General features: G+C 42.2%; 1 protein-coding gene across 3 annotated transcripts in view; it reads right to left on the bottom strand.

The window, feature by feature from the left end:
• LOC139388292 (neurexin 2a) overlaps window positions 1-23,258 on the bottom strand; it is a 284,104-nt gene that overhangs the window by 45,292 nt on the left and 215,554 nt on the right. For all 3 annotated transcript variants that reach the window (XM_071134879.1, XM_071134880.1, XM_071134881.1), the window contains one exon: window positions 307-488. In XM_071134879.1, the coding sequence (XP_070990980.1) occupies window positions 307-488 (182 nt within the window). The remainder of the gene's footprint in view (window positions 1-306; window positions 489-23,258) is intronic.

Below are 23,258 nucleotides of genomic sequence, written 5' to 3'. Positions count from 1 at the left end.
AAACACTTGCATTGTTTCTCTCCTGCTAATCCAGATACATGGTGCATACTTTCCGGCACTAATCATTGATATCATGAGTAATAATTGCCATATGTCCTTTTCTATGGAAATTGAGAGACATTTTATCAATTAACACATTCTTTCTAAGCACCTCAATTAGTCCTCCAAAATCTCCAGCAAGAGCATTTCAGGATTCTGTACAGTCAGCCTATGAGCTCATCCTAAGCCTTTGTTCTCAACCCCAATAGAAAAGGGGACCTAATCCCTGATCCTTTACCCTATCCCACAGTACCCTCCTGTCCTTACTATGTGCAGCTGCAGGTAGTCTCCCAGTCCACTGGTGCTCTCCACTCTGACCAAGATGGCGTCTTTCTGTTGAGTACTGAAGCCCACAGCTAGGCGGTCAGCTCTGGTGCTCGGCCTCTCATTAGGGGCCCAGATGTACGTGATGAGGGCTCCTCCTCTCCCAAAGATATACGTGGTCCCAGCTAAGGAAAAATGGAGACAAACAGAAATATTATAAGGAGATTGAGAGATAGGGACAGGATATTGAGGGAGAAGGGGGAGACAATATTAGAGAGAGAGAGTTGTTAGAGAGCGTTCCTTCAGGATACGTTTTTTTCATTTCTTCCCATCAGACCTTACTATCTTTACAGAGATTTCTCTTCAGTAACACTCAACCTAAATTTAGATGCCTATTTTCTTTCCAAGTACAAGACTGTGACAGCTTCATCACATTCCCTAACACAAGCCATTATTCCCTTTGCAGAAACAACATGTCATACACCGGCGCATCAAGACTGACACCAACAGGCTCTTGAACAGCTTCTATCCCAAAGCAATCAATACAACTGATAAATAGCTACACGGACCGAGTTTACCTTGTATCTTTATTGACCTGTTATTTCAGTATTTGCACTGTCTCTATGCCCACTCACAGGGCCCTACACACTGTCTCTATGCCCACTCACAGGGCCCTACACACTGTCTCTATGCCCACTCACAGGGCCCTACACACTGTCTCTATGCCCACTCACAGGGCCCTACACACTTTCTCTATGCCCACTCACAGGGCCCTACACACTGTCTCTATGCCCACTCACAGGGCCCTACACAGTGTCTCTATGCCCACTCACAGGGCCCTACACACTGTCTCTATGCCCACTCACAGGGCCCTACACAGTGTCTCTATGCCCACTCACAGGGCCCTACACACTGTCTCTATGCCCACTCACAGGGCCCTCTATGCCCACTCACAGGGCCCTGTCACTGTCACTCCAACACACACACAAACACTCACTCCATCATCTGTTCACTCACACATAATATGCACATACATTTAGACTGACTCTACACACACCCACTCCCACTCACATACAAGCTGCTGCTACTCTGTTTATCTTATATCCTGTAGCCTACTCACCTTACCCCTATACATATCTACCTCCATCACTCCAGTATCCCTGCACATGCAGATAATGATATTAGAACTAACTTTTTGAATATTTCTTGTATATATTATACTTACTTTATTTTGTATTTCATATTTCTTATTCTTGTTTCTTTGTGTGCGTGTTCCCAGTAATACATTGTTATAGCTTATTCCCCCAAGTTACCCCACAATGTCACTTTTCAAATTTCAGCACACATTTAAAACACTAAAACAGACACAGCCCATAATCTCACAATTGTTTTAATGCATTCGTGTGCTTTTCTTGTGTCCCATTGGAACACTATTATACAGGAATTGCATCACACCTACCACTTCCATGAGTGGTTTAGGCTGTCAGTTGAGCTGACATGGATCTGGCATTAGGTTATGTAAACCTGCCAGTACTGCATAGTGGGCAAGGTGCCACCATGTCCAAACATGCCAGCATAACTGTAATTACAAGGCTATTGAGTTGCAGTATGCTGCAGTAGTACGTCTTGCCCTGCCCAGGGAGTCAACACTGTGCATTGAGTTAAACTGAGATGAATAATTCATGTGAACGTATGGGAGTAAGCTATGAATCACACTGAATACTGTGAATCACACTAAATACTATGAATCACACTGAATACTATGAATCACACTGATTCATGTCAAGATATGAATCACTTGAATGAGTCTCATATACATACTGTATAATCCGCTTGACACTTATAACAATATATATCCCTATCTAGTTTTTGTTACCCAAAACTATACCTGCAATATTAAAGCTGATCTACGCTCTCGTACATTTTTAACTAGTCAGTGGCCGCGCCCCCGTGAGGCCAGACATTACATCAGGCGTCATGGAATCGTCTCTTTTTTGAAGCACAAACACCAGGAGATTTGGTTGAATGGTTACAGCCATTCTCAACACGGCCGCTGACAACTTGTACATAGGGTCCTACCTATTCGTTTGTGCCTTGAATACCAACACCAACCGCTGGTGGGGGGGTCCCGAGACACAAAAGGGGGGAATACTAGCCCAGACCCATGATGAGCCTCATCGAGATTACGTGCAACACTGTACGAGGCCGCCAGAGCAGAAAACAAATCTATTTGTAAACTCCCCTATGAGAACAGTGAGGAGCAGACAGGCCCCTAGACGGGGATGATCTTAGAATACATCTAAGATATTACTGAGGTGTACCACACTGGTCGTAAAAGAAGTCCAGTGGACTTCCACCTCCAAAACAAATGGCAAAAATAGTCATGATTTTCCATGTGTTGTTTCAACTATAATAGTAAAGTGCTCTAATCATGTGTTCCGGTAGGATAATATTCCATAAATCGGTAGGATACCGATTGAGTACCAGCGCCAATACCAGCACAGTCAGTCCAGCCACAATCAGTAAGAGGATTAGAGACCTCACAAGTCAAATTGCTATTGATAACAGCGACAGAGGACTTAGTAGTCACTCAGATTGCAACACGGGGAAGGGAATCTCCAGAACACTCTTCTGATGGTCAACACACATGCCACTAATAAATAGAACCCTCCATTCAGGAGGAAAGTTATGAACCATGATCACACCGCGTACGACTGGTTCAGTGCTTAGAGAGTACTTCCGTCGCAAGGCTTGCTCCTCTGTGGATAACATAGCTATGAAATCCTTCATACCTATCACCACTACAATGGTTTAAGACACATTGACGTGTAGGACAACTACTACAGATCCCCTTAACACATGTCTTGAGGTCGACATCAATTCTTACTGACCTCCAGGCATTGACTTGGAAATTATCTGATGACTTTGCAACCTACCAGGATACTTGGTTCTTTCGCTTGGCATGTGCGCTTACGGAACATTTAATGAGGATTTATGATCGGATCACTTAAGGGGCCAAAAAAATTCCAATCTTAGCAAAAAAAAAATGTTACACTGAGGCCTTTGACTCTATAGCTACAGTACTCACCAGTTTCTCCACAGAGGTCCATAGGTCATCCCTGTAGATTGCCTGAAGCTTGGGCCTTACAGCTGTAGACTTATCATGTAGTTATCCACTTAGGATAGTGCCCTAAGCAACACACTGCGAATTAGGAACACCCTAGATATGACATTAGACAATGCCATGATAGGGTCATTCTGCCAAGACCTTGGACGTATATAGAATATAGTCCAATTAGATGAAGGTGTGATAACTATATTTTGTACATCTTTTGTTTATGATTTTATTCCTTTTCATTTCATTTCCTTTGACACTTAGGAGGTGATAGAGCCATAAAAAAGTTCCTCATACAAACATCACTTAGTGCAACAATGGCGCTCATTTGTATATTTCGTGAGTGTGTGTGCATTGTTAACATCTGCCTAAATTACAGCCCAGATCTTCCAGTCTGGATGCCCAGATAACAGGTCCGGAACGGCGATCCCAATCCGGACATCCACTGCCATTCCTTGTGGCGGCCTGCTCCATTTGCAGAAATCCTACCCCGGTTGAAAACCAGAGGGGGACTGCAACGATTATCCACAACCAGGGCATCAAGTTGGTTTACAACTTGCAGAATCCTTCCAAGTTGAATCCACCAGAGGGGGACCGTCATAACTCTCCTGTGACGATCTGAAGGATCAGGTTACCGTGGGTCCACTCTAAAGCGTGCTCTCCCTCGTAGAGGAGGAGAGCGGGAAGTCGGCTGTTCATGGTCGGTCATAAATACCCCTATGCTCTGGGGTGTTAGAGATTGGAATGTAAACTGTGGAACACAGGGAGACCCTTGGACATAAAAAGTTTGAATAATTAAATAATATTTATATTTTTGAGAATGCGGGAGTGGTGCGTGGACACTTAAGGGACAGTCAAAACAAGTGTGTTTCATTTGGTGATCTCATGAAGAACAGGAAACACACATCTCTTAAAGTGTACATTCCCAGCTGTCAGGTTTACATCTAGATGTTGGATAAAATTAATGAGTAAATATGAAACTATTTGTGAGAAGATGTAATATGATGTTGACCTTCTAAATGAGATAATTGTTAAGATGTAAAGTTTTAACTAGTCAGTGTCCACACCCCCTTGAGGCCAGACATTGCATCAGGCGTCATGGAATCGCTCCTTTTTCCACAGAGTATAAAAGTATTTCCTACAAAATCCTACAAAATACATTAAGTCAGAGAACGCCAGGATGGAGTCCCCACGTTGGAATGGCTACAATTCTATAGACCATTAGACCAGAAAATATGGAGCTGAGGTTACATAGGCCAGGGAGACCATACAGTGTGTAGAGCTGGCTACACGGCTGGAAATGGTTCAACTCTGAGACGATCGATCACTACAGAATAAGAGCAAACCCTAGACGTAGAATTACTAGTCTGCAGCGGGAAATTACGGAACTCTAGTATGAGAATACTGACAACCGCAAAAGCATCTATTCTATGCAACAACCATCTGTACGCCTGACATATCCATTTCAACAGACAATATCCAGAGCCGCTGAGAAAGAGACAACCACGAAAGACATTGTGACTTCTGGGGAAGTTAACCAGAGACTCTCTGATTATCTGACTCTCCAGCAGATGGACCGGCAAATTCCAACAGAGAAGACAACGACATAAATAAATAAATATTGCAATTATTCTCGAATGAGTGGCCATTCATGTGCAAAGGATTAGCATTTCAATTAATATAATTATCAACTGTGTGTAGTGAATCCATTTGGTCTCTCCTGCTCTTTTCCTGTCCCCACCCCTTTCCATTGTCTACCAAGCAGTCATACCGGTTTAGCCCACAAGGGACTTATAAATGCATTGTGTTAGTAACCAATATCTACTGTTTGTTATGTATTTCTGTGATTATTTAGTTAGCTAGTAAATAAATAATTAAGCCAATTTGGATATTGCTGATTCATCATTTAGGCTAGGGTTCGTGCAGATATCCAAGGGTTTATAATGTTCAGTAATGAGAACTAATGAGGTAATAATGATACATTAATAGAAGGCTAATCAATAAGATATGAAAATATCTGAAGAGTCGATTCGGGAAATAGAGACTCTATAAACATTTTCCTGTGGTGCCCTGACTTCCTAGTCAATTAAAGTTTACATGATTAGTTCACGTAATAATAATTACACATAGAGAATTGATTTGATAAAATAAGTCTTCACATTAAATGAGTCACAGACATGACAACTGTTGACACGACAACTGTTTACCAAACATAACCTGGTTAACATATTATCTAAGTATTTTCTACAACTGTTTTAATTAGCTTGATCAGAAGATTGACATTATATTTCAGTTATGAGTGGTTCGTTCGCCTCCACAGAACCCCAGGTTGGAAGGTCTGTTCCCCCTGTCGTTCTGGCACTTACGTCCCTCTACATGAGACGAGAGGATGTGAGGGGAATGATCTGGCAGCTAGTCCCCCAGGTGGAGCAGGGTTTGGGTGGCAGAGCACCTGCTCTCCTGGAACCTGAGAAATGTGCCAGTACTGCATGTGATAGAACCATGACAGCCACAGCTAAATCCATGACAATCACAGCTAAAACTATGACAATCACAGCTAAAACCATGACAACCACAGCTCGTACGGAAAATGAGGCTCACCCAGTCACAGCAGGTGCCATGATCAGGGGTGAAGATGACCTCTCTTAGGAAGAAAGAGCATGTGAAACTGTCTTGCCTAATTCTGTAGCTTAGTAGACCTGCCTGGGTTGGGGACTTGGAACAGTGGGTGGTGGGTTCTAACATGTTCTGTTGTGTGAAATGACTTGCATACTATTTGTAAATGAAAATATATCATGCAAAGAATATGGTGAGTGAGTAGGAAATTGCTTTCAGGTCGCAACTTGTACGTCCTTTTTCCAATACGAGCCGTAGTGGTGGTTGAATGACATGCAGTCTAGCGTGAGTACTTGCACTGAGCTAACATCATTCTGGGTCATGGTTTTGTCTTAGATAAAAGTGAAATGAAGAAGAAGAAGATGATCAGAGGAACACCTGCTGCCAGTGCCCTCCAGTAGAATAAACACTACTACATGTGGGTCAGGCGAGCCTGGGGCCCTGTTCTAATATTAATAGAGAGACTGACTCCAGGAGCAGCACTTTGATGCAGGCCTCACTGGAGAATGAGACTGTCTCTAGACTCTGTGTGATGCAGGCCTCACTGGAGAATGAGACTGTCTCTAGGCTCTGTGTGATGCAGGCCTCACTGGAGAATGAGACTGTCTCTAGGCTCTGTGTGATGCAGGCCTCACTGGAGAATGAGACTGTCTCTAGGCTCTGTGTGATGCAGGCCTCACTGGAGAATGAGACTGTCTCTAGACTCTGTGTGATGCAGGCCTCACTGGAGAATGAGACTGTCTCTAGGCTCTGTGTGATGCAGGCCTCACTGGAGAATGAGACTGTCTCTAGGCTCTGTGTGATGCAGGCCTCACTGGAGAATGAGACTGTCTCTAGGCTCTGTGTGATGCAGGCCTCACTGGAGAATGAGACTGTCTCTAGGCTCTGTGTGATGCAGGCCTCACTGGAGAATGAGACTGTCTCTAGGCTCTGTGTGATGCAGGCCTCACTGGAGAATGAGACTGTCTCTAGGCTCTGTGTGATGCAGGCCTCACTGGAGAATGAAACTCTAAGCCAGGGCTCTCCAACCCTGTTCCTGGAGAGCTCCTGTCCTGTAGGTTTTCGCTCCAACCCTAATCTAGTGCACCTGATTCTGATAATTAGCTGGTTGATAAGCTGAATCAGGTTAGTTACCACTGGGGTTGGAGCTAACCTACAGGATGGTACCTCTCCAGGAACAGGGTTGGAGAGCCCTAGCCTCGGCTGTTTTCCATGACCTAATTGGCTAGTAGCCATTAACGTCTTGCTGGTTGAGATAAAGACATATACAGTATGTCAGAAGTTTGTGCGCTATAATGAACAGCATAGTCCCAGTGCCATTGCTCAATCATTCTGGGCACGTGACGATATGCCTGTGGTCTCGACAGGTAGAATAATAATCTTCCATTTCACAGCTCAGTTCCTAATAAATCAAAACGATATTATTAAAAACACATCAATATTTCTGCTTGAGTTGAACAGAAAATTAATTGGTTGAGTTCTGCTCCTCTGGGTTCAGAAGGTTTAATGGAGAAATGATTGATGAGGTATATCATATTACTATTTAAATGAATAAGGACACAGGCCTGCAAGCAGGCATACACAACATTCAGCAATAACACTTGTCTCTAGTATACAGCTTTTGCATCGGTTGTTTGTACAGTTCTTTGTTCTTATGAGAGCATTGGCAATATATTGTCCTGCATTTAAACAGTACACCTATCAAGCACTCCTAAAGCATTGAGCTGAGCCACACAGATGATTGTGATTCCTGACAGCATGTCATCCTGGCAGCATGTTAACCTCACACATCTGTGAAGACCAAACAAGATTGTCACTCCTTCTCAGCCTCAGGACACTTTTTGCCTAAAAATGGAAATGGGTTTCAGCGCTTCCAGCTAATTCTAAAACGTGACAAACGTACATTTTTTCCTGTACCCTAGGTCAATATTTTGATCAAAGATTTAGTACTAACTTATATACTTAGATTGCCAATCAGCATAACAATATGATGGGACTTAAATTCCAGTGAGTAGAAGACACCATTTGATTGAAGGATTCATTTTGAAACAGTAGTTAGACTACAGATTAGAACCATGACTTATATTTAACACGGGAGTTTGCCTGTTCTTGTGGTACCTACTTAAGCTGGCAAACACAGGATGTCTTGATAAGTCTATTCCTTACACATAACGCTCACGTCCACATACCAATATCATACTAGATTATTCAGATAATCTTATTGGGCGGTGCAGTCGCACACAGAATCCGTTTTTTTGTTTGTTGACGAGATAGAAGCTGGATCAAATCTAGATCATTTCTGCACACCCAGTCACACGAAGGTATATCAAACGTTTTTCCTATCGCAAAGTCTGATACCAGTGTTCTCATTCTATTCATAAAATATTTAGAAATAGTTTGTCGCTTTGATTTAAACTGAGATTCTGGCCAATCTCAGTTTAAGCCAAAGCGACAAACTATTTCAACATATTTTATGATGTGGCACTAATGGCAAGGGCTGCGGAGAGGGTTTGTCTAAAATGGAGAGGGTTCGTCTAAAGTGGAGAGGGTTTGTCTGAAGTGGAGAAGGTTCGTCTGAAGTGGAGAAGGTTCGTCTGAAGTGGAGAAGGTTTGTCTAAAGTGGAGAGGGTTCGTTTAAAGTTGAGAGGGTTCGTCTAAAGTGGAGAGGGTTCGTCTAAAGTGGAGAGGGTTTGTCTAAAGTGGAGAGGGTTCGTCTAAAGTGGAGAGGGTTCGTCTAAAGTGGAGAGGGTTCGTCTAAAGTGGAGAGGGTTTGTCTAAAGTGGAGAAGGTTCGTCTAAAGTGGCGAGGGTTCGTCTAAAGTGGAGAGGGTTCGTCTAAAGTGGAGAGGTTTAGTCTAAAGTGGAGAAGGTACGTTTAAAGTAGAGACAGTTTGTCTAAAGTGGGGATCTACGAACTAGACACTGGCCACATTTCACAGCTGAATGTGGAATCATCTACTTGATCGCTTTCCCACTGTTATGTGGAATACCACGACAAATGGGTTTCTATTAACCAACAGCACTGATACCAGAGAGCACTGTTATTAATGACCCAATGACACCAGAGAAGTATTTGTTCAAGTGGATTTTCAAGAGTCTCGCTGGCTAGACGGCTGGACTGAAGGGCTCTCATAGGGAGGAGGAAGCCAGTTCATATCAAATTACTCAGCTGTCCAAATCCTCAATACATTGGCGATGATAGGAGCTGCAGCCAAACAGCAAGACAGAGGATGGGAGAGGGAGACCTGTCCATGTGCAGTGATGCATGCATGTAGGGATTGCTATAGGTGTGATCCTTTGTATTTCAGCGATATCTAGAGGCATTATTTGTTTTGCCTACATTTAGGAGTGTGTGTGCGCACACAAGTATATGTGTGTTGTTTGTTTGTGTGTGTGTGTATGTGTGTTTAGTGTATATGTGCTGAATATCCCATAATTGATTGCTGCTGAGGGTGTGTCTGACTGCTGAGGGTGTGTAAGACTGCTGAGGGTGTGTCTGACTGCTGAGGGTGTGTCTGACTGCTCAGGGTGTGTCTGACTGCTGGGGGTGTGTCTGACTGCTGAGAGTGTGTCTGACTTCTGAGGGTGTATGACTGCTGAGGGTGTGTCTGACTGCTGGGGGTGTGTCTGACTGCTGAGGGTGTGTCTGACTGCAGAGGGTGTGTCTGACTGCTGAGGGTGTGTCTGACTGCTGAGGGTGTGTCTGACTGCTGAGGGTGTGTCTGACTGCTGAGGGTGTGTCTGACTGCTGGGGGTGTGTCTGACTGCTGGGGGTGTGTCTGACTGCTGAGGGTGTGTTTTTTGTCTTCGCTGTATCTATTGTTAAGTGGGTCAGCCAAGAGAGGAGGAAGTATGGAGTTCTGCCCCCCTGCACTGCACAACCATGCCTTAAAATAGAGCTCATTTGGCACTCTGGGGAAATATTGTGGGGGTGCATGAGTTCCTGTATGTAATTATTGCAACAGTAAATAAGACTCATAATGCCTCCAGTGTAAAACTCTCTGGTAATGTAGGAGTAGCATAGCAGCCAAGTCTAACAGAGGCAGAGAGAATTGTTGAGCTGTGAAAATCACCAGCCCTTTCTCTGCGTAGTGAGACCAAATTGTGTTTTTGGGTTTATCCTCTGATTAAAATGCAGCTTCCACAGCCCCCGTTTCCAGTTTCACTTTAACAGAATTTCAGTTTTCCTTCTGTTAGCAGTTTAACACATTCTGTGGCAGCCTGGTCCTGCATGGCTCAGTTGGTAGAGGATGGCACCTGCATCAACAGGGTTGTGGGTTTGATTCCTGGGGCCACCCACACGTAAAATATATGCACATTTTGGATAAAAGCGTCTGCTATATGGCATATATTATATTAGGATGCATTCTGTAACCATCAACAGGAGCCATAATATTGTACTAAAAGGCTAACAAATCTGGACATAGACATGGTCAGTATTAATGATTATATTGTATGCCTTATACAGAGGTATAGAACAGTAGGCTTTTGCTCTAATACAATGTTGCAGTAATGATGCTCCCTAGAATTGAGACGTGCCACAGCCTTCACAAGCAGAATCCTGCACCTAACCATGTTGCTTTCAGACACTTTCTTCTCAGGGTATGACCTCACCGCAGGGTTTCAACAAGTTTTAAAATTAGCATGATATTTCTCTGTCCTGTTCCTTGCCATTTAGCGCTGTGCTTTGTCTAATCTTATCTTTTCTGCCGGCTACAATTATGGCTGTGGCAGTAGATGCCACGCTAGAGGTCAGGTTCAGCCTATGTTTCAGACACTGATGACATACAGACTGGGACCTTGTTGAACTGCCCTCCACCTCCTCATTTAGATGAGGAGAGAAGAGGATTAACAAGTAGAGAATAAGGTTGTGGTTCTGAATCACTACACTATTAGACAAAAAGGTGCTATCTAGAACCTAAAAGAGTTATTTGGCTGTCCCCATGGTATAACCCTTTGAAGAACCCTTTTTGGTTCCATGTAGAACCTTCTTGGGATCCTTGTAGGACCCTTTCTACAGGGTTCTACATGGAACCCAAAAGGGTTTTATGTGGAACAAAAAAGGTTTCTCCCTGGAACCAAAAAGGGTTGTTCTTTAGCGACAGCCAAAGAACCCGTTTGGAACCTTTTTTCAAAGAGTGTACTAGGGGTTGATACTCTAAAGACCCCCCCCCCCTGCTGCCTACAATTTACCAAAGAGGACTTAAACCTATTGAAACTGTAATCACCTTACTCTTTTTCCCATGACTACAGTGTACTTGGAATGGTTCAAGATAAAAATGGCTAGTCACCCTGGCCTTTATCATTTCTAAGCACAATGTGTGATAGGATTCTTCTAAATTCTCTAACAAAGGTCAATCGGTTATTAATTTACCTGGCTGGTGTTGGAAATGAGACGTGTAAGAGTGTCGCACCCTGACCATAGAGAGCCCTTGTTTCTCTATGGTGTAGTAGGTCAGGGCGTGACTAGGGGGTATTCTAGTTTATAATTTCTATGTTGTGTTCTAGTTTATATTTTCTATGTTGGTGTTTTGTATGATTCCCAATTAGAGGCAGCTGGTAATCGTTGTCTATAATTGGGGATCATATTTAAGTAGCTATTTTTCCCACCTGTGTTTGTGGGGTATTGTTTTGGGTTTGTGCATCACGTAGTCACGTTTAGGTGTTCGTTTATTGATATATTTTGTTTTTTTAAAGTTTCTCTTTGAATTAAATATGTGGAACTCAACATCCGCTGCGCCTTGGTCCCGTTCTTACGACAGCCAAAGAGTGCTGTGGTATGACGTGATGACATGGCTGCTAGTGTTTCAACCAGTCCACTAGGCTTACAAAGCCCAGAGGAACATCTGGACAACAAAGGTTGAGAGAAATCCTCCACTGTTTACCAGCCTGGTCTCAAGCTTTACAAGGCCACATGAATACGGTTAATTCCATTGTATTACAGGATCTGAGTAAGAACAATCTTTTGAATATTTAATTCTTCCAGAAGTGTTGTGTTTTATTTATTACTGTAGTAGGAACAAGTTTTTCTCAGCAATATTTTGGGACACTTTTTCTTATAGGGATTTTGGAATGACAGAATTGATTACTGAGCTTCAACCTGTGAACTTGCGTTCCCTGTTGCTGCCATTGCAGCTGGGCCCTAAACCTGGTGGCAGGTATATTAACAATGTTTCATTAACCTCATTACCTGCCATCTGGCCACCACAAGAACACCATCTAACAAACAGGACAGGAAGTCAGCTCACCTATCTAACAACTCAGTGGCCATGCTCACCTCAAACTATATTGTAAGGTGGATGTGTTCACACTCTACACACACACACTCTCTCTCTCTCTCTCTCTCTCTCTCTCTCTCTCTCTCTCTGTCTCTGTCTCTGTCTCTATGTCTCTGTGTGCTTCTCTTCCTCCACATATTTCGACATACAGCAGTCTCTGACTCTATGGTCATAGACTTGATGAAGATCATCATTGACATCGAGCCAGTCTAGCAGATCTTTTTTGTCTTTGCATCTTCTGCTCCATTTGAAAAGGCTCCACCGTTGAAGAGCCTGAGCTCCACACAGAGCAGCACCACCATTCTCCAGACACTTTAGGATCAATAGGTCTGTGTTATGAATTTGATGTATAATGACTAAATGATGTATACATTTAAAGTAATGATAGGACTATATCTAACAGACTTCTACCCTGTCTCTGTATAATGATGAAGAATGTTTGTCCATAAGAAAAGAGGGACTGTTAGCAGGCAAGGAACTGTGGCAGACAACTTGTGACCACTGTGAAACTGATAACAGGGAAGGAAGCCTCCCCACCTAGGGAGGGGAGAAACCTTGGGATTGCAGTAGATTGTGTAACATGTTGCAGGATGTGATAAGCAATGTAGGAGAAGACTTGTTAACTATATTGTCATTGTCTGAGAGGAGGAGGGACATTTATGATGAAATGAGAGGTATATAAACCAATGTACATGTAATGATGGGCAGAGCTCTCGTAAATAAACCTGCTAACTATTGTAGACTGGCCTCTGTCTGTTTCATTTCAACAAGAATCTTACACATTCTTGGTAACAGACCGAGTAGTTCAATAGAAGTTCCGTTTATGAACATTGAGAACATAATTCTCTAAACAATCTGGTAATAGGAGGGTGAAACCAAGACCAGGGAACTATGTTGCTCTTCTCACTGTAAAGCCTATGTAATATAGTGAATATATCTGTCATGCATATGGTCAAACTGATTAATAGGTCTGCTAATGAGCTTTTCTTGGCGACATAATTAGGTTTTCAGATTTACAGTAGAGAGGAAAGCATCTTCTGTTTACTGATGTACAGACTGTAATGACTAATGCTGCTGAATCTCATCCATTATATCAGGGACCTCTACTGAAGACAGGCAGAAATGTTTCATTCATCCTAAATTGGCATCCTCCGTTCAGAATGACAGTTATATTTGAGTCATTTAGCAGACACTCTCATCCAGAGCGACTTACAGGAGCAATCAGGGTTAAGGGCATTTCTCAAGGGCCCATCTACAGATTTTTTACCTTTCGGTTACTAGCCCAACGCTCTTAACCGCTAGGCTCCCTGCCACCCCTGCACTGCAAAGGTGCAAAATAGAAATGTGAAAATGCGAAGTACATGTTTCAGGTGGGCATCATTATGTACATGTTTCAGATCTGTACAAAAGTAGAGCTGTCTCCTTCACTGTCCATTAAAGGCTTTAGAGTGTGAAGGATGCACAGATTTCAAATATATAGTGGGAACAGTTACAGGATTCCTGTTGTAGAGGGAAAAACGTGCTTTAATGTGTGCTGTATATTGTTTGTAGTTTTTACTGTGGATAGACATGTTGTATGGGAACATTGTGTTTGAATATAGCATAGCTAAGCAAACCCACTGTGCATTTGTGTGCTGCAGTTTTCAGAAAGTCTGGTCCATTTAATGAGAGCTCAATCTGCACACAAGCACTGCTTTTTCTTTCTTTCTTTCTTACCTTTATTTTAATAGGGAAGACATATCTCTTATTCAAATGCGCCCTGTATAATACAACATAAATATACACTTTATACATACTATACAGTACCAGTCAAAGGTCTATTCAAGGGTTTTTCTTTATTTTTACTATTTTCTACATTGTAGAATAATAGTGAAAATATCAAAACTATATAATAACCAGCTTCATGGGGTAGTCACCTGGAATGCATTTCAATTAACAGGTGTGCCTTGTTAAAAGTTAATTTGTGGAATTTCTTTCCTTCTGAATGCGTTTGAGCCAATCAGCTGTGTTGTGACAAGGTAGGGGTAGTATGCAGAATATAGCCTATTTGGTAAAAGTCCAAGTCCATATTTTGGCAAGAACAGCTCAAATAAGCAAAGAGAAACGACAGTCCATCATTACTTTAAGACATGAAGGTCAGTCAATCCGGAAAATGTCAAGAACTTTGAAAGTTTCTTCAAGTGCTGTCGCAAAAAACAAAGCGCTACAATGAAACTTGCTCTCATGAGGACCAACACAGGAAAGGAAGACCCAGAGTTACCTCTGCTGCAGAGGATATGTTCATTAGAGTTAACTGCACCTCAGATTGCAGCCCAAATAAATGCTGAACAGAGTTAAAGTAACAGACACATCTCAACATCAACTGTTCAGAGGAGACTGTGTGAATCAGGCCTTCATGGTCAAATTGCTTCAAAGAAACCACTACTAAAGGACACCAATAAGAATAAGAGAATTGCTTGGTCCAAGAACCACGAGTCTGATGAGTCCAAATTTGAGATTTTTGGTTCCAACCGCCGTGTCTTTGTGAGTAGGTGAACAGAAGATCTCAGCATGTGTGGTTCCTACCGTGAAGCATGGAGGAGGAGGTGTGATGGTGTGGGGTTGCTTTACTGGTGACACTGTCTGTGATCTATTTAGAATTCAAGGCACCAGCATGGCTACAACAGCATTCTGCAGCGATATGCCATCCCATCTGGTTTGCGCTTAGTGGAGCTATCATTAATTTTTCAACAGGACAATGACCCAAAACACACCTCCAGGCTGTGTAAGGGCTATTTGACCAAGGAGAGTGATGGAGTGCTGCATCAGATGAACTGGCCTCCACAATCAACCAACCTCAACCCAATTGAGATGGATTGGGATGAATTGGACTGCAGAGTGAATAAAAAGCAGCCAACAAGAATGCCAAGAGTGTGCAAAGATGTCATCAAGGCAAAGGGTGGCTACTTTGAAGAATCCAAAAAATTAAATATATTTGGATTTGTTTACAACTTTTTTCATTACTACATGATTCCATATGTGTTATTATATAGTGTTGATGTCTTCACAATTATGTTTGTCACACCCTGATCTGTTTCACCTGTCTTTGTGATTGTCTCATCTCCCTCCAGGTGTCGCCCATCTTCCCCATTATCCCTAGGGGTATTTATACCTGTGTTCTCTGTTTGTCTGTTGCCATTTTGTCTTGTTTGTTCAAATAAACCAGCGTTTTGTGTCTCAGCTCCTGCTTTTTCCAGTCTCTCTTTTCTCGCCCTCCTGATTTTGACCCTTGCCTGTCCTGTCTCTGAGCCCGCCTGCCTGACCACTCTGCCTGCCCCTGCCTGCCGCCCAGTACCGTTACCCCACCTCTGGTTTACTGACCCCTGCCTGCCTTGACCTGTCTATTGCCTGCCCCTGTTGGAATATTAAACTATTGTTTATACGACGTGGTCTGCATCTGGGTCTTACCTTCATACCTGATAGTACAAACTGGCCATGACTGACCCAGCAGACCCGGGCCAGCTGCGCAACACCATCTCCTCCCAAGGAGCCTCCATTGGTAGGAACAAGGAATTGCTTCGTGTGCTGATGGAAGGGGTCCAAACATTGGCTGAGCGCCATGACTGGGCATTGGACATGCTGCTGGAGCAATTCCGCGGTCGTCTGGGGGGCAGCCTGCCAAAGTGGTAACCCCACTGCCCAACCAGCAACTCGGTGGTTAGCAGCGCCTCCCCCACTTCGAGCTTCAGCTCTTCTCCTTCCCCTCGGATCGCTCCAAAATAGCCTGTGTCCTCGTGACCTGTGAAAGACCAGGCTCACCGGTAGGAGCGAGTTCTCTGGTGGGCCATACGGGGAACTTTTCATCTTCCCTTACTCCCACCCCTTTTCATGTCATTCTGCTGTGGGGAACCCAGTCAAAATCTCCCCGGGTCTTCATCGACTCTGGGGCCGATGAGAGCTTTTTGGAACGTCAAGCTGAACATCCCCACTCAGCCCCCCTCCATTCCAGTGGATGTTGGACGGGTGCTCTATAGGTCGGGTCACCCATAACACCATTCCCATCAACCTACGCTTGTCAGGGAATCACAGCGAGACTTGATGAGTTTCTGCTCATCAAGTCCTCCCAGATCCCCATGGATTTGGGATTCTCCTGGCTCCAGCGACACAAACCAGTCATCATCTGGTCTATGGGTGCCATCATGGGCTGGAGTCCGTTCTGCCACGCCCATTTTCTGAAGTCGGCGCAACCTGCCCCGGGACATCTTCCTGGGTCCTCGGAGATGGTTCCGGATCTCTCCGCCATTCCCGTGGAGTACCAGGATCTCCGGGAGGTGTTCAGCAAGTCCCGGGCCACTTCCCTTCCGCCTCACCGCCCCTATGACTGCGGGATTGACCTTATCCCTAGCACCACGCCGCCCCGGGGGCATTAGTCCTTGCCGTCGGGACCTGAAACCAAGGCTATGGAGGACTACATTGGTGACTCCCTAGCTACTGGATTTATCCATCCCTCTTCCTTTCCCGCTGGCACCGGGTTCTTCTTCGTGGAGCAGAAGGACAAGACCCTGTGCTCATGCATTGAATTGTCATTTCCTCTGCCTTCGAGCCACTCCAGGGGACCACTGTGTTCTCCAAGCTGGATCTACGTAACTCCTACCACCTGGTGCAGATACAAGAGGGGGACGAGTGGAAGATTGCCTTCAACACGGCCAGAGGCCACTACAAATATCTGGTCATGCACTTTGGCCTCACCAATGCCCCTGCCATGCTCCAGGCTCTGGTGAATGACGTGCTCCGTGACATGCTGAACTGGTTAGTCTTCACTACATTGACATCCTCATCTTCTCCCACTCCCACCAAGAACACGTGCTCCATGTCCAGCAGGCCCTTATGGTCGAGTAGCCAGACGGAAGCCACTCCTCAGTAAAAGGCATATGACAGCCCTCTTGGAGTTTGCCAAAATTCACATAAAGACTCTCAGACCATGAGAAACAAGATCCTCTGGTCTGAGGAAACCAAGATTGAACTCTTTGCCCTGAATGCCAAGCGTCACGTCTGGAAGAAACCTGGCACCATCCCTACGGTGAAGCATGGTGGTGGCAGCATCATGCTGTGGGGATGTTTTTCAGCGGCAGGGACTCCATCATCTCCTTGATTACCTTCCCTATATGTGTCAATCCCTGATTACCTTCCCTATATGAGTCACTCCCTGATTACCTTCCCTATATGTGTCACTCCCTGATTACCTTCCCTATATGTGTCACTCCCTGATTACCTTCCCTATATGTGTCACTCCCTGATTACCTTCCCTATATGTGTCACTCCCTGATTACCTTCCCTATATGTGTCACTCCCTGATTACCTTCCCTATATGTGTCACTCCCTGATTACCTTCCCTATATGTGTCACTCCCTGATTACCTTCCCTATATGTGTCACTCCCTGATTATCTTCACTATATGTGTCACTCCCTGATTACCTTCCCTATATGTGTCACTCCCTGATTACCTTCCCTATATGAGTCACTCCCTGATTACCTTCCCTATAGGTGTCACTCCCTTTGGTTCCTTCTCTATATGTGTCACTCCCTGATTACCTTCCCTATAGGTGTCACTCCCTTTGGTTCCTTCTCTATATGTGTCACTCCCTGATTACCTTCCCTATATGTGTCACTCCCTGATTACCTTCCCTATATGTGTCACTCCCTGATTACCTTCCCTATATGTGTCACTCCCTGATTACCTTCCCTATAGGTGTCACTCCCTTTGGTTCCTTCTCTATATGTGTCACTCCCTGATTACCTTCCCTATAGGTGTCACTGCCTTTGGTTCCTTCTCTATATGTGTCACTCCCTGATTACCTTCCCTATATGTGTCACTCTCTGATTACCTTCCCTATATGAGTCACTCCCTGATTACCTTCCCTATAGGTGTCACTCCCTGATCACCTTCCCTATATGTGTCACTCCCTGATTACCTTCCCTATATGTGTCACTCCCTTTGGTTCCTTCTCTAGGCGTTATTGTTTCTGGATCTGCTTCATGTCGTTGCGCTGTTCATGTTTCTTGTTTTGTTCATATTCGTTTATTTATTAAATGTATTCACTCACTGAACTTGCTTCCCGACTCAGCGTACATCGTTATAAATCCATTTTAGAATAAGGCTGTAACGTAATAAAATGTGGAAAAAGTCAAGGGGTCTTAATACTTTTTGAATACAATTAAAATACAAAAACACAGTCATGGGAAGCACAAATAAAACATCACACTGATCACTGACTATTAAAATTGAAAGCATGTGCTCTGCCTTGAAGCCTTTTATACATATTATTTATATATTATTACATGGTACATGTGCTCTGCTTTGAAGCCTTTTATACATATTATTTATATTTTATTACATGGTACATGTGCTCTGCCTTGAAGCCTTTTATACATATTATTTATATATTATTACATGGTACATGTGCTCTGCCTTGAAGCCTTTTATACATATTATTTATATATTATTACATGGTACATGTGCTCTGCTTTGAAGCCTTTTATACATATTATTTATATATTATTACATGGTACATGTGCTCTGCTTTGAAGCCTTTTATACATATTATTTATATATTATTACATGGTACATGTGCTCTGCTTTGAAGCCTTTTATACATATTATTTATATATTATTACATGGTACATGTGCTCTGCTTTGAAGCCTTTTATACATATTATTTATATATTATTACATGGTACATGTGCTCTGCTTTGAAGCCTTTTATACATATTATTTATATATTATTACATGGTACATGTGCTCTGCCTTGAAGCCTTTTATACATATTATTTATATATTATTACATGGTACATGTGCTCTGCCTTGAAGCCTTTTATACATATTATTTATATATTATTACATGGTACATGTGCTCTGCTTTGAAGCCTTTTATACATATTATTTATATATTATTACATGGTACATGTGCTCTGCTTTGAAGCCTTTTATACATATTACTTATATATTATTACATGGTACATGTGCTCTGCCTTGAAGCCTTTTATACATATTATTTATATATTATTACATGGTACATGTGCTCTGCCTTGAAGCCTTTTATACATATTATTTATATATTATTACATGGTACATGTGAAATAGTTTAGAGAATGTTTTCCAGAGAACAATACAGTTGGTATCAGATCATCAATAAGACATAATACAGCTGACATTAGCATATTATTATTATTATTATTATTATTATTTTTGGTCACAACAGTTGATTGAACAATTAGCTATACTCTTCGTCCCATGTAGAACCTCTGTAGAAAGGGTTCTTCACGCAACAGAAAAGGGTTTTACCTGGAAGTAAAAGGGTTCTACGTGGAATAAAACAGTTATTCAAAGGGTTCTCCTATTGGGACAGCCGAATAACCATTTTAGGTTCTAGATATTACACTCTTTGAAAAAAAGGTGCTAACAACAGTTAGTTTGTCTCAATAAATGACTGCATATGGTAGCAGAGGTTAGAGAACAGTGCCTGAGCAGACATCACTCAGACATCAGTTCCAGGACATCTTACACCAGAATAAATTAAAGTCAAGTATCGGAGCTTCTCACACTGAGCACTTTTATTGCCTACCTATTGTGAAGATATCACAAACCCCAAGCTTACAATTTCCCTTCAACTGCTATTTGTAGGTCTACACTATCACGGAAAGAGAGCTCGTAAACCAAACTAACTACTTATCCATTTGTAATTCATGCTTTTGAAAAGTCATAAGTAAGTCCTTATTCTCAAAGTCAACACAGAGGACTAGTACAACACATTTTAATTGTATATTCTAGTATAGATGTATTTTGTTGGTCAGGTGTACTAGCCAACACAACATCACATTTGTTCTTTGCAACATAGTCACAAATGTGTGACTTGAGTGTGAGGTGCTTTTTAAGGCAAAAGCATCAACATGTTCTCACGCCGTTCTAATTATGAGAAAGCTTCATCATTACGACAGCTCCCTCCCGTCTCTTTAATTCAATTGACTTTGATTAGATGCTCCATGCGCTTTAATAGAAAAATACAATGAGGAACAACAGGAATCTGAGCAGAAAAAGATGGATGCATTATAACCACATTAATTCAGCACAGCAATGTTGCTTCACCACCTTACCTGGAACCTGTGAAAGTAATGACCCCAATTAATGACCTGATGCTCTCTGTCTTTTTCACAACACAAACCCAGTGTCCTCAGATTTAGCAAAAATACCATTGTCTGGATAGTTGAGAATCTGCAGACGATCTAGTAAAAAACGTTCCATTATATTGAAATAGGTAGCAAATGTATTTTCTACAGTGTGATAAGGCCCACAGCCAGGTATACCCATTATCGCTTGAAAAGCCCACAACAGAAAAGGGATTGCGTTGTGCAGAATGGCCCTAGACAACGTGATCAGGATAACATGGCCATTAAAAAAGGAGGACTGGAGTGAGCCAGTAAAACCCACTCACTGTGACTTCTGAATGTAATTACTGCCATCGACTAGCAATTGACTGCAATGGCCAGACATTAATTCAATGCTACCACAGCTATGCATGCCCCCTAAACAATAACATTAGCAGGAGAGAAACAGAGTAGAACACACAGCCGGGAGAGAATGCTTTTCAAGCCTGCGTACAGCGTACTTATTTACGTTGAACATACATCCACGCTATAACAGCTTATTGTCAACAGACCTTGGTGGGGGAAGGTGGGGGCTCACAGACTCAAAATGAAGAACTACAGTTTGTTTCAGCCATAGTAACATGTTAACATGACAGAGATCGCCGATAACTACTTTATTGAGGAAAAATGTACTTACTACGACTGTGATTTGTGGTTCTCTCACCCAGCGATCTTAAGATGAATGCACTGAATGTAAGTCGCTGTGGATAATAGCGTATGCTAAATGACTAAAGTGTAAATGCATAAACGAGATGGTCTTCTGTCTCAGCGTGATACTGCTTGGGGTACAAACAGCACTGCTTTGATGTCTCCTCCACCAAAGGGACCACACTACTCAAGCATTTTACTGGCATTTTGTTTAAAAAATACATTTAATACATTTTCTCTCAACTCAACAGCTGTTACTAACAGTGCTAAAGCCTATTTTTGACAGAGTTGCACCTGTATGTGTTTAATCCAACAGCTATTTCCCACAAGGTGTAAGGAGTCAAGTGTGAACTAGAGCACCTGAAGGCTCTCTACAGGGGAGTGTCTCTCACCAAAGGCCCCAAACAATTTCCATTGATATCCTCAAATTGGTACATAAGTGGCACTTTCCAGAGAACCAGCGAGGCCTTTTCACAGCTAGTCCATACAACCCCAGACATTCTAGCTATTTGGTCTGACTGTACACGGGACATTCAGAGGAAATTACAGCTTTTATCTGCTCTGGAGAGAGTCATACAGAAATGGTAGGCCTACAGATGGGCTTTTTATGAGTAAAATGTGCATTTTAGCCATTTTAAACACAGTCACACAGGTTAATCACATACTATATAATTGCAATGGTATTTCAGAGGCTGTAGCATGGTAACCAGATGATCCACATCAGGACAATGAATAGGACTTTTACTTATTATACTCTGTGGTGTATTGAATTAATAGGACGTTTACTTATTATACTCTGTGGTGTATTGAATGAATAGGACTTTTACTTATTATACTCTGTAGTGTACTGAATGAATAGGACGTTTACTTATTATATTCTGTAGTGTACTCAATGAATAGGACGTTTACTTATTATACTCTGTGGTGTATTGAATGAATAGGACTTTTACTTATTATACTCTGTAGTGTACTGAATGAATAGGACGTTTACTTATTATACTCTGTAGTGTACTGAATGAATAGGACTTTTACTTATTATATTCTGTAGTGTACTGAATGAATAGGACGTTTACTTATTATATTCTGTAGTGTACTGAATGAATAGGACGTTTACTTATTATATTCTGTAGTGTACTGAATGAATAGGACGTTTACTTATTATATTCTGTAGTGTACTCAATGAATAGGACGTTTACTTATTATACTCTGTGGTGTATTGAATGAATAGGACGTTTACTTATTATATTCTGTAGTGTACTGAATGAATAGGACGTTTACTTATTATATTCTGTAGTGTACTCAATGAATAGGACGTTTACTTATTATACTCTGTGGTGTATTGAATGAATAGGACGTTTACTTATTATATTCTGTAGTGTACTGAATGAATAGGACGTTTACTTATTATACTATGTGGTGTACTGAATGAATAGGACTTTTACTTATTATATTCTGTAGTGTACTCAATGAATAGGACGTTTACTTATTATATTCTGTAGTGTACTCAATGAATAGGACGTTTACTTATTATACTCTGTAGTGTACTCAATGAATAGGACGTTTACTTATTATACTCTGTGGTGTATTGAATGAATAGGACGTTTACTTATTATACTATGTGGTGTACTGAATGAATAGGACTTTTACTTATTATATTCTGTAGTGTACTCAATGAATAGGACGTTTACTTATTATATTCTGTAGTGTACTCAATGAATAGGACGTTTACTTATTATACTCTGTAGTGTACTCAATGAATAGGACGTTTACTTATTATATTCTGTAGTGTACTCAATGAATAGGACTTTTACTTATTATACTCTGTGGTGTACTGAATGAATAGGACTTTTACTTATTATACTATGTGGTGTACTCAATGCCCTCTATCCTCTGTTTAACAGAGTCAATATGTTGGAGGATGGCGCTGGAATAGAGTATCGAGCACCCTGGCTCTTTGACTGAAGCTAAAATACAGTATGTAGAACCCTGGCTCTTTGACTGAAGCTAAAATACAGTATGTAGAACCCTGGCTCTTTGACTGAAGCTAAAATACAGTATGTAGAACCCTGGCTCTTTGACTGAAGCTAAAATACAGTATGTAGAACCCTGGCTCATTGA

Source organism: Oncorhynchus clarkii, chromosome 29, assembly GCF_045791955.1.
Source record: "Oncorhynchus clarkii lewisi isolate Uvic-CL-2024 chromosome 29, UVic_Ocla_1.0, whole genome shotgun sequence".
Lineage (NCBI taxonomy): Eukaryota > Metazoa > Chordata > Actinopteri > Salmoniformes > Salmonidae > Oncorhynchus > Oncorhynchus clarkii.
The sequence above is the reverse complement of the archived record's forward strand: the minus strand, read 5'-3'. Positions and strand labels throughout refer to the sequence as shown.